Source organism: Pygocentrus nattereri, chromosome 8 (genome assembly GCF_015220715.1).
Source record: "Pygocentrus nattereri isolate fPygNat1 chromosome 8, fPygNat1.pri, whole genome shotgun sequence".
NCBI classification, from domain to species: Eukaryota; Metazoa; Chordata; class Actinopteri; order Characiformes; family Serrasalmidae; genus Pygocentrus; species Pygocentrus nattereri.
Window position 1 is genome coordinate 31,811,614 of NC_051218.1, and position 13,073 is coordinate 31,824,686.

The window sequence follows — 13,073 nt, forward strand, 5'->3', positions numbered from 1 at the left end:
AGGAGCACTAAGCATCCTTGTTGTTTATCAGTGATCTAATGACATCTGTTCCTGTTGCATGGTAGCTTAAAACTGTCACTAATGTAATTTAGCTGGTGCTGTGGAGTTCCATTCAGAATCGAGTTTGGACCAAATTTTCAGGCCCGATTAAAGCTTGAGAGAGTGTGTGTTTAGTGTGTGTGGGTGTGGGTGTATGTGTGTGTATGTGTTTGTGCAGGCTCTCAGGTGCAGGACAGGCTGAGTGAGCGTGTTCCCATTAGAGATGGGAAATAGCCCATCAGAAGGAGTTTTTTCTTCTTCTGCCTTTCATCTGTGCCCAAAACACCTGGTGCCCCTGCTGCAAATGGCCTTTCTTACACACACACGCACACACACACATACACACACATACACACACACACACACACATTCTCAGCCCACATGAATACTCTTGGGAGAAATGACAGTTGGCTGATTAATCTCTCTAACCCAACAAAAGCCTTTAGACCTGACCCGTACTTTTTTAACTCCCGTTTTTTCCCATACTTAGACACTGTTCAGGGGTCCCATATGTATTCCAAATAATGTGTTTGTGTGTATGTGTCTGTGTGTGTGTGTGTGTGTGTGTGTATATATATATATATATATATATATATATATATATATATATATATATTTACACATTATACACATGTTCCTAGTTTGACCCTGTCTTTTAAAGCAAAGCACCTTCAGCATCTTCAGCAGACTAAACCGGACAGACACTTGAAGGAGAAATATGGAGAAATCAATGAGCAGGAAACTAACAAAAGCAGCAGCTTGGTGGAGGTCCGGTTCCCCTCGAGATCCTCCACTGTATCCTCAAGCTGTGTAAACAAGAGTGAGAAGTTACGATCAGTTTAGACATGGAGGTAGCACCATGCTAGTTGGTGCACATAAGCTTCCATTACTTGTTTCTTAGTGCTAAAACTAAGGAAGCAACAAAACTACAGATCAACCACAGGCTATTTGGGAAGTAGAAAAATGTTGACCAAATGTTCAGTTTAAGTTGTTCTACAACTGTGAGTCACTCATATATTACAGAATACTACAGCTAAAAAAGTTGCTAGTAAGAAGAGCTCACATCCTTCTTGTATTTTACTTTTGCATGTACCAAAAGTCATAATTCATTTCTACAATTTCTACATTCTACTCTCTTTATCACTTAAACAGACTGTCTTTGTTGCTGTGCCCTTAAGACTGATGTTTGTAAATGAGCTTTGTTCTGGCTGCCTCATATTGTGTCTCAGTCAGGTCTGAAACACTCCTTATAGCTTTAACATGAATAGGAGGAGCAAAACTACTGTAAGCCAAATAGGTAGATATAAATGTGACATCACAAAAACAGTTCAATACAGGCTGCATTTTGTGATTGATGGTAGGTCTTAAAACATTAACATTGTTTACATGTTACGTCAAAAAGCTCCCACTTCAAAAAAGCAAGGAAAATTCAATTTTCCGTGACACAGGTGCTTTACAAATGAGTTTTGCTGTTGCTAGGTTGGAGCAGAAAAAAGGTTAATAAGGCCTCTTTGGAATCATGATGTCCCCTTTAATATCCAATGGGGTCAGCATGTCCCAGCATAGTCCCTTCTTTGGAGTAGACTGCAGCACCAACACTCCTCCAATTCGCCTTTCGTTTGCGCTCTCTGGTTCCTCTGCATTGTTCCCCCCACTGCGAGTTATTTGCCGCAGTCAGAGCCCCCTCCTCAGCGCTCCGTTTGAAATGCACTTCCCCCTCCAAAGATCAAACCGAGAGGAAGAGAAGCCATGTGAAGCTCTGCCGCCGCGCCACGCTCCCTCGCCGAGAACTTTGAAGGAGACTTTTCCCAAGCCACCTTCACACAGACTCTCACCACCCGCTTTTAGAAACAACTAGAAAGTGTTTGCCTAAGATTTAACACAGCTGCATGAAAGGGGGACATGTGGAAAGACAGCGAGAGAGAGAGGGAGAAAGATAGAGCAAGATAAAGAATGGGTGAGATTTCCATGTCACATAACGAGAGAGCGCAGACAGAACAGGCTAGAAGCGATTCATTTATGTTTCAGCAGGATTCCATCTCTGCGGCTGTTCGCCGGTGTAGCCCAAATCTTCACGTTTCTCTCAGCAGCTGTAAACATGCTCAAAGACACCCTAAATATGCTGCTAAAATAGACGCAAAACATCTTTTTTTTTCTGCCTTGGCTCCTTGCAGTGATATTTAAAAGGAAACATCTTCAAAGAGCAGCCTAAGCTAGCAGGCCCTAATCGTAGCTCTAGTTAGCTTCGTTTGCTTAGAACAGATTCCAGTTACTAAGTAAAGGACTTGCGCATAGAACTCATAATGTTTCAAACACATTAGCGCTTACCCACTATGATTATGCGCTTGCTGAAGCTAAAATGGATTTTCAACGGTGAAATCACCAGTGCTATTGCAATTTAGTACAAAGCTAAGCTTATGATGCGTCTGTAAGCCAAAATTTCCGACCTCCGACTGGGAAAACCATTGAGCTCAGCTGGGAATTCCGAATGGGAAAGCGTCCTCAACTCTGAGTTCAGCATTAGAGGTTATTAGTAAAGAGAGTAAAACACACCCGAGACCAAAATGTTAACATTTTATCATTTAATTATTAGCAAATATATAAATAGCATTTTCCCTTTATTTAAATGACAGAGTTCAAAGCAGTATGTAAACATTGAAACGTTAAAATTTCAAAACATAGCTGCAGCTTAACTGCAAAAACAATCTGTGTTGAATTATAACAGCTCAAAAACCAACACACTGATGAATATGCACCTGGTGAGCCTGCAGCAGTTTAGCCCCACCCACTCAAGCTGATGTTATAAGGAATGTTTCAGCCTGGACTGCTTTCAGGGCAGACTGTGATTTTTGTTCCAGCTTCATAGGATTTTTAATCTACCTTTAAATATAATATTTAAATATCTTTAAATTTAACAAAAATCACTCAATTGAAAAATAAAAGACGATTCTAAAAGTAACTTACTGTAATGTGCACATTATTATAGTAGAATCAATAAGCTGCGACTGAGCCTGTGCTGTGTTTTTTATTGCCTTTTTACAATAAATAACACATGTAAGAATTAGATATTAACGAGGGAGCTATGAAAGTAGAAGTACATTAATTGTTGTAAAGTAATATCTTATTAGACAATAAGATGGTGTATGGACATAATCATTGTTATACGTTACTGAATATGAAATATTTACCTCAGTGCATGCTTTTTTGTGAACTCTGACCATTTGTTCTTCTCTCTGTTCTTATCTCCAGCCATGCATGTGTTTGGACTGAACTGGAAGCTGAAGGATGTAGATGACCATGCCTTTGAAAACGGCCAAGCCACACCTGTAATCTCCACCACAAGCACTGTGACCTCACTTTCTACTGACGGTAAGGATTAAAACAAGTCTTCAAGAAGGTTGCTGAGGTGTTGCTAGGCTGTCGCTGTGGTGATCCAAGTGTCTTTCCAAGTTGTTGCTAGGCCATTGCTGTGCTATCCCAGGTAGTTGCTAAGGTGTTGCTAGGTCATTGCTATGGTAACCCAAGTGTTTCCTAAGATATTACTAGGCCATTGCTGTGCTATCCCAGGTAGTTGCTAAGGTGTTGCTAGGTCATTGCTATGGTAACCCAAGTGTTTCCTAAGATATTACTAGGCCATTGCTGTGCTATCCCAGGTAGTTGCTAAGGTGTTGATAGGCCGTTGCTATCATATACCAGGTGGTTACTAAGGTGTTGCTTGGCTAATGCTATGCTGTACCGGCACATGTAAAGGTGCTGCTATGCCTATGCAATGCAGTTCCAGCTGGTTGGAAAAGTGTTGCAAAGCTGTTCCTGTGGTATCCAAGGTGGTTGCTAAGGTGTTGCTCCATAGCAGCTGCTAATATGTGTGCTAGTAAGAAAGTGAATTTGCATATAATGAAACAAACACGTTTAACAACAGAATTCATAAATCTTTCCTACAAAAATAAATGTTTCACTCAAACATTCACTGATGGAATTTAGTAACTGACCATTTGCAATGCAACACAAATGTTGTCAAATGTTAACAAATGTTAATTGGCCATATTCTACAGCTACGGCAGACAGATATTGGTTTAAGGTGACCTTGTGTGAGTGAGCTGGAGCTTATTCACAGTTTGTACACACTGTGCAAATCAGATAAGATAAGAAATTCAAAGTCTAAGGTAAACACAGAGGTAATATCAGTGTAGGACCATGAAACGTGAAAATATTCTGAGAAGGGTAATGACCCCCAAAAAACATAGACATCAGCAAGCTGAGAGACCATTAGTGAGCCTCACTTTTCAGATGTATTTACTTTGAAGCTCTGAGTTAGAACAATACAGAATCACTAGCAACGCTTTGCTAGGATAATCCACTGTAGACGTTTTTGTAGATGCTTAAGTCGCTAAATTGCATTTATACACAAGTTACAAAACATATTTTTACTCTGCAGACCATGCAAGGCATGTGTGGAATCTAAGCTGCAAAAAGCAGCCTGTTTTGATTCCTATTAGTTGTTGCGTGACAAGCAATAACATATTTTCATAAATTTAGCCCCATCCCTTCAGCCTACAGCAGTTTAGTCCAACTCATTCAGCCAATAGAAATTAAGCCCCACCCATTTGACCTCCAACAGCTTAGCCCCACCCATTTAGCCTACAGCAGCTAAGCCCCACTCATTTACCCTAGAGCCAGTTAGCACTGCCCATTTTGCCTAGAGCAGCTTATCCCCACCCATTCAGGCTACAGCACTTTAGCCCTTCCCATTCATATAGCTGTTTAGCCCTGCCTATTCAGTATACAGCAGTTTAGCCCCATATTCAGTATACAGCAGTTTAGCCCCATATTCAGCTTACAGCAGTTAGCCCTGCCCATCCAGCCTATACCATTAATCTTACAGCTGTTTAGCCGTGCCTTTTCAGGCAACAGCAGCTTAGCCCCACCCATTCAGCCTACTGCAGTTTAGTCCCACTCATTCAGCCTACAGTAGTTAGCCCTGCCTATTCAGTTTACACCATTTTCCAGTTCGAAAAAGCTTAACAGTTCCAGAAAAGAGCTCATTTCCATATACTGTGTCACTGTTTGAGGCATAGTGACAAAAGCAGCCTTTTTAAATGTATGCAAAATGTGCAAATTGGCCCCCTTAATCACTGGTGAGTGGTGAGCAGTGAGTGTTTTCATGTGAAGTCTCAGCTTGTCTTTTTAGACCCCTTTTAGAGGAAGGAACTGTAGGAAATCCTCAGCATCTCCACGATTATCATGAGAATACACAAATATTTCCCCTCGACACTGTGTCTTAGCATCTCATTACCATTTTACATTCTCGTCTGATCTTTAGTGAAAGGAAGTGAACCAATTTCAGCCATCATTAGGTTACTGTAGACAGCCAGCTGTGATATTAGCAGTAAACAGGAGAGAGTCAGTCTGCTCTCACAGTTTCGACACTCATAAACTGGCCTAATTAACAAGTCTGGAACAAGATCTGACTGATTCAAACTGATCAATATCCAGACGCATTCTGCTTCAGAAAGAACTTGCTCGTTTATCAGTTTCAGCTCACAAGCATCATCTAACACACTCTTTAAAAGCCGTCGTTATACTAGAGGTCTGCACCCCCGTGGAATATCTTGCGGCGTGGGACTAATTTTCAGTGTTGTGTGCAGGAGCAAGCAGGAAACCAGCCCACTGTAGTCAGGAGCAGGCCAAGGCATGCATGAAGAGAAATGCTGCAAATTAGTGAACAGGCTAATAATGTAGAATGATCATTAAATCGTATACAATCCCATTTCAAAAAAAGTTGGGATCCTGTGTAAAATGTAAATAAAAATGGTAACACTATTTTTGAAGGGTGTCTACATAACACATTCATATCACCTTACATAAACACTTTATAACATGTTCATGAATGCTTAAATCAACATTCGTAAACTATACATATTTTACATGATATTAATATGGACTACAATGGCATTTTACTGAAAAATGTTTTTTTCAAAATAAATGTCATCATTTTTTATTTTGAATAACTTTATTGTTTTCACTGGAACTCCTCATTTCTGGACTGCCAGCATAAAAATGACCTGGCTTTATCCCTTTGGACAGAAAGTGCTTTGACACTTTTGCACTACGCTATTCTACTTTTTACTCTAATTATTCTTTAAAAATGTACTGAATGTTATCTTGCATGTCACTTTACTATATGGACAGTGAATTGCTCATAAATATGCTATGAACGATCAATCAACTTAAAGTCTCAAACTTTGTGTGGTGGTGGGACAGGTCCATAATACTTATCCATTCCATTCAATATCCATCCATTCGTGTTACATGCACTTTAGTCAGGATAACATGGCTTCCTTCACTTTTGTGAAGGCAAAGCAAGGCAAATTTATAAAGAACATTTCTAACAAAATTATCAGCACCCTGAGTGAGGAAAGTCAAAGACTCACCACTTGAATGTACTTTGAAGTAATGCAAACCAGGAATCATTCTTTGGGATAACAGTGCATGTCACTAAAAATGAAACTTCTGAAGGAATTGGGATAACAGTGTTAGCATTTACCCAAAGAAAGTTAAACTTAGTTTAAGTAACATTTTCCACAACTATGTATATACTGTTGAATTAACAGTACATATTTAAAGAATAATTAGAGTAAAAAGTAGAAAGAATAGCATAGTGCAAAATACAAATGCTTGAGAAAAAAAAAAGAAAAGAAAAAGTTGAAAGTCTAGGCAAAAAGTGTCAAAGCATTTTCTGTCTAAAGGGATAAAGCCAGGTCATTTATATGTTGGCAGTCCAGGGGACTTTTATGTTGGAAAACATCTTTCGGTAACATTGTAGCCCATATTAATATCATGTGAAACGTGTAGGTTACGAATGTTGATTTAAGCATTCATGAATGTGTTATGAAGTATTTATGTAAGGTGGTATGAATGTGTTATGTAGGCACCCTAAAAACAAAATGCAATAATGTGCAAATCATTGTGCAAAAATAACATATCAAATGTTGAAACTGAGATGAAAATGTTGAAATTTTATTATATTTTGAAAAATATTTGCCCATTTTGAATTTGATAACAACACATACCAAAAAAGTTGGGACAGGAGCAACAAAAGGCTGTAAAAGTTGTGTAATGCTAAAAATAACACTTGGTGGTTACTTGGGAACAGGTCAGTAACATGATTGGGTATAAGAAGTATCCCAGAGAGTTTTTCAGTAGTAAAGATGATGAGGGTTTCACCACTGTGGAAAACTGCACAGGCTAATAGTGCAACAATCCAAGAATAACATTTCTCAATGTAAAATATGAAAGAACTTTTGCTTTTTATCATTAACGGTACATAAAAATATTTAAAGTTTCAGAGAATCTGGAGAAACCTCTGTGTGCAAGAAACAAGGTCAAACACCATGATCTTTGTGCCTTCAGACAGCACTAAATTAAAAACATGATTCTGTAGAGGAAATCACTTCTGAAAACAGTCTGTGAACACAGTTCGTCGCTCCATCCAGAATGCAAGTTAAAGCTCTAAGGCATAAAGAAGAAACCAAAACAAACAGAATCCAGGAATGCTGCCACCTTCTCTGGGCCCAAACTCATTTAAAATAGACTGAAGGAAAGTGGAAAAATGTGGTCTGACTAATCCATCCATCCATCCATCCATTTTCCAAGCCGCTTCTCCGTCATTTGGACACTGTGTCCTCTGGGCTAAAGACCACTCATCTTGTTATTATTGCACAGTTCAAAAGCTAGTATTCATGATTTGTATTATTGTTTGTGCACATGGCTTGGCATGGGTGACATGCACAACTGTGAATGCATCATTAACGCTGAACAATAGATACAGTACATGTTTTGGGAACATATGCTGCCATCCAGATGATGTCTTTTTCAGGGAAGGCCTTGCTTATTTCAGAAAGGCAGTGTAAAACCACGTCCCACATGTATTCAGCAGTTTTCAGTTAAACAGTGTAGTTGAACAATGAGTTGTAAGGCAGCCAATCACATGAACAACACAAAAATTCTTTTAGCTTACAGTGATGGTGCAGCCTTCAGTTTGACGACCACAGCTGCCCAGCAAATCACCAAAAATAATTAATAATAATATCCTTATTTTTAATAATAAAAATAATTCTCTGTGGTTTAATTCCTGCTTTGTATTTACTGGGAATAAAAGGATTTGATGAAGTTACTTTATATTGAGCATGATGACCATGACTATCGTGTTATTTCAGCAGAGTTTAATGTACTTGTGAATAGACTGTGCCAGATATTGAATGTTAGCTTACCTTGATGGAACTGCGCAGAGCTCTACATTGTACAGAATAATTTTTCTTTTTTTTTTGTCAGGTTCAAATTATTGTGATTGTATAATAATATTTATGATATTAAAAATAATTTAGAATAATATTTACTCAAAGGGAATTCAATCAGTTTTCCAAAATATCAGTGTTATTTGTTTTATGATATAAATATTCAGAGTGGCTTGTTGTGAAATGCTCTGTTCTGGAGAAACTTTAGGAATCAGGATTGTTTACAGTGGTGGTGTTAGGAACAAGACGTCCACCTCTAAAAGCTCCCTCACAAAAACATATTACATTAAATGTTTATGAATACACTGATAGTTTTGAGGTAAACATGCAGGGTGTCATGAGGCAAAATGGTCCCAAAAGAACACTTTTTTTCAGATACTCTACCATTTTACCATCATCATTATACTCAGAAGATGTGTCTAGTTTCACTGTTTTCAACAGTGGTGAATTGTGTCTATAAGACATAGGCCTTCGATTTGGGCCATAAATATCAAAACTCCATCAAAACATGGGGACAGCCCACCTCAATAATAATGCTGACTTCTGCTGGAATCTATAGGATTCTAGTAGTGTGTTAGCGCTAAGCTAATAGCAATTCACATGAACACTTTTTGAGTAAACTTAGCTTCTTATTCAAATGCTCTGTTCCACCTTAAATGCTGTAGCCGTTACGTTCTTGTTCATGTAGTGTAACGTGGGGCGATGAGGAGGCAGATGCATATGCGGAGAAAAGCAAGATTTATTTGGGGCAAATCCAGGGTCATGATCAAAACGGTCCAGGTTCACCGAGCCAACACGGAGAAACGGAGCGACAGACATAATGAAAAGGAACAGGTTAAACAAACAACAGGGCCGGAAGATCAAACATCAAACATATCAAACAGCACTATTCATACATACAAACAAAGACCAACAAGAAACTCAGGAAAACACAGGGTTTAAATATCACAGGGATGACGAGGGACAGGCGGAAAACAGGTGGAAACAATCAGGGTCGGAGTCACGAAACAAGGGGGCAGGACAGTGAGGTAAACACAAATGCACGTAGACAGGACTGTAAAGTAAACAAGAGCACATGCATGACTGGGAGGGGCCAATCATGACATGTAGGCACTACAGTATAACTGGTGCACTATTTAAGGAGATCAAACTTTGAAACGTCTAAAAAACATTACATGTTTGACTTGAAGCTGTGTGAGCTCAATGTTTTAGCCAAATTGAGCCTTAAAATTAATTTCAACAGCAGCGAAAAACTCACTCCATATTTCTGAAAAGTGTTTTCATGAAACATGATGTGTTCACAGAAGTTGTTGACATTGCAGTCATTCACTAGAACTTAATTTAGCAGCTGGATAGAAAGATGGCTACTGTTCTAATTTTCAAATTTTACCCACTGGTCAGCGCCATCCTGGCTCCGCCCACTCATAATCATCCACACCTGTGGCTTGTTTTAGCCAAAGGAGCACTCACATTGTAGCCTTTGATTTGCCTTTGTACTATGTGAAGTTTTCACAGAGCATTTATGTCATATTTTCCCAACTTATAATATAAGCTGTGAGTGGTGGGAACATTAATTAACACATCATTTTTGAGGGGGTGAGTGTCTGGCACCTGGAAAAGTGTCTTGATTGCCTTTCATATCTATTCAAGCATGAAAGCACTCAGAAAGGTGCTTTCATAAGTGCAGATATGGGTTATAAGTGCATTAAAACCCGTTGAGGCCTTTTTTCAAGCTCTTGTCTTCAGATAATGCTGTAGTTAGCTAACAAGTAATGGAAGCTTATACTGATTAACGTGGTGCAAACCGCTTGCCTGAATCATCACAAGCCATGTGGAGATGTTTAGTATCTTGATTATGTCGTTTCTGACTCTGTGTGACATCATTGGTAAATGAACCAATGAACATAAACATGGAGTAAAGTACATTAGCATAGCTAAATGCAGCAGTACTGTTAACAGGTACTGCTGCACCGTTTAACAAGTAGTTTGGTCCACTCTTATGCTCCAGCTGTCTCAGGCTTGAAGGTTGCGTTCTCCAGACTCCATGTTTCAGGCCTTTTTTCAGGCCTTAGATGTCCAGTAGGATTGAGATCAGATCCCATATTACAGAAACTTCTAGAACAGAATCTTTTTGTCTTGACTTAAGATCTGAAATGTCAAGATAAGATTTTTCACAAATTTGTATTACAGAAGCAAATCTGATCTTAGTTTAGGAATCTTATATTACAGCATCTTATCGCAAGTTATGAAATCTTAACTTACTCGATCGAAGTTGACAATCAGCTGTCATGCCTGTTACCTAGCAACCAACCATATGCACACAGCTGAAGCATAAACACATAATCAAAGAACTTAGCTAGTTAGCCAGACAGCTAACATTAGCTACTATTAATGATGGGCAAAAAAGGTCAAACAAACTAAATCACGATAAATAGAAAAGTTAAGAATATTGTTTTACCATTTCCTGGTGTTTATCAGATGCTTTCCAGTGTCAGTTTCCCAAACACTTTAGCCGAGCTCGTTAACGTTATTCCTCCGAATAAAAAGATATACGTTCAGCTCTGTCTCCTCATTATTCACCACCATCACTGTAATATTTTATCATCAACATTAATACACGAAGGTAATAAGAGGGGACGGTGGAGATTGCATGTCTGCATTGTCTGAGATTTTTTAAACACAGAAAACATCTCACACTGAAAGCAACGCTTTACAGTATAAATAAATGCAATGCCATTATAGTAGTTATAGTCAAATATGCTGCCTGACACTGCACAAATCAATAGAAACAGATGGGTAAACAAAAGTTAAGACTCCTCTGGAGTTTATCTTAAAGGTAGGACAGTATTTAGGTGATTTAGTCTAGTTAGGATGTAATACTGTTTTCTTATCTGGAGTTAATGGATGCGATTATTAATTAAGAACTGTTGTTCTGTAATAGTTTCTGTCCTAAATTCAGTCCTAACTAAAGTTGTTTTTATGACAAAGCAGATAAGATTTTAGACTTAAAAAGTTTCTGTAATATGGCCCCCAGGCCCATAGAAGGCCACATCAATATGGTTCTGTGCTTTGTTCTTATCCATTCTCATGCCAAAGGTGTTTGATGGTCCTCCTCTTCCAAACTTTACAGTGGGCACAATGCAGTCAGGTAGGTAATGTTCCCCTGGCATTCGCCAAACCCAGACTCGTCCATCAGACTGCCCGATAGAGAAGCGTGATTAGTCACGCTTACACCAACACCCCCAGATCCCACTTGGCATTGTGCATTTGATCTTAGGTATGGGTGTAGCTGCTCAGCCATAGAAATTATTTTGTGAAGTTCCTAATGCTCAGTTCTTTTGCTGATGTTGCTTCCAGAAGCAATTTTGAAAATTTTAGTGAGTGATTCAACATAGGAGGTGTGTCCCAATACTTGGTCGATTGATCTATATGTTTCAGTTGATTTTCTATACAATTATATCCTTAGACTGTATTAACATATATGTGTTTGTGTATGTTAATAATACTGTTTGTTTACAGGCAGGGTGAGCATGGGTGACCCTGTGCTGGACTCGGGACAGGTGGACATTGGCCAGCAGGTCGCTCAGGCTGTTCCTCCAGCGGTCTTCTGGAGGTCCAACATGATGATGGAGAGACCACGCTTCCTCAAGTTCAACATCTCCATCCAGAAAAATGCCCTGATTGGAGTTTATGGCAGGAAGGGCCTCCCGCCTTCACACACACAGGTACAGGCTTGGCATAACAACAGGACCATTTTTGTGCTAAGAAGGTTCTATTTGGACCCATCTACAGCACATTCTCCATAATCTAGAGAACCCTTTAATGATGCAATGAACACTTTAATGATGCAAAGTGTTCTTTGAGTATTTATGGTTCCCTTGGAGGACCATCATTTTTAAGTAGAGTGTAGAAGTCAATGGACACTTGCTGAATTCTGTGAATAAACGTTTAAATATGTGACCATAAAACCCACATATGAACTTTGTGCATATAGAAACTGTTATTATAAAGTTTTATCCAACCTCCAGAAGCGGATTGTCATGAAAACGTTTTTTGTTTGTTCCTAAATACAGGAACATATGTCATAGTTATTGCATATGGTAAATTTCCAAACAGAACACATGCAGCAGACAAAGATTAGGTTGAAAAATGCTGACGTTTCCCTTTAAGAAAGCATGCATGACTGTAAAACTGCATTTTTAAACTACAGTCAGTTTTCACTGTCTGTGTTGGTGTGCAGAGACGTTTATTTATTAGCAGGTGAGTCACATAAACCGTTAATATGATAACAATACAGTGATCAGTCAGCGCAGACAAAGAACAATGAGGATAGCATGAATACGGATTAATAAATTGGCCCTTGAAAGCTGCTTTTAAAGCGTGTGGCTTTTTAAAAATGCAATTTGTATTAGCAAGAAAAAAACAAACAAAGCTGTTGTCTGGCAAATATTGACTGAAGCTATTTAATATGAGCAGGAGATGGAAGCCCTAAAGCTCGAAGGTGGAAGGAGCAAATCCTCCTTAAGTCAAAGAAAACAAACAGTGTTTTAATAGAGACATCCCCTTTCTGTCTTTACTGATGGTCTCTAACACCCACAGCTGTCAATAAAACAAAGGTCTATTGTAGCTAGACTGAAAAAAGTGCCTGCACCATTGTAGATGTTCAATCAATGTGTTCTTAAAGCCATCACAATAGACTTGGGCAAGTGCATTGAGTGCTAGCTTCAATTTGTTATTTGT

At 38.8% G+C, this 13,073-nt stretch overlaps 1 protein-coding gene across 3 annotated transcripts in view; it reads left to right on the forward strand.

Moving 5' to 3' along the window:
* Positions 1 to 13,073, forward strand: part of si:dkey-237h12.3 (teneurin-3) — a 306,416-nt gene that overhangs the window by 179,934 nt on the left and 113,409 nt on the right. For all 3 annotated transcript variants that reach the window (XM_017693371.2, XM_017693372.2, XM_017693373.2), the window contains exons 6-7: positions 3,289 to 3,408; positions 11,853 to 12,058. In XM_017693371.2, the coding sequence (XP_017548860.1) occupies positions 3,289 to 3,408; positions 11,853 to 12,058 (326 nt within the window). The remainder of the gene's footprint in view (positions 1 to 3,288; positions 3,409 to 11,852; positions 12,059 to 13,073) is intronic.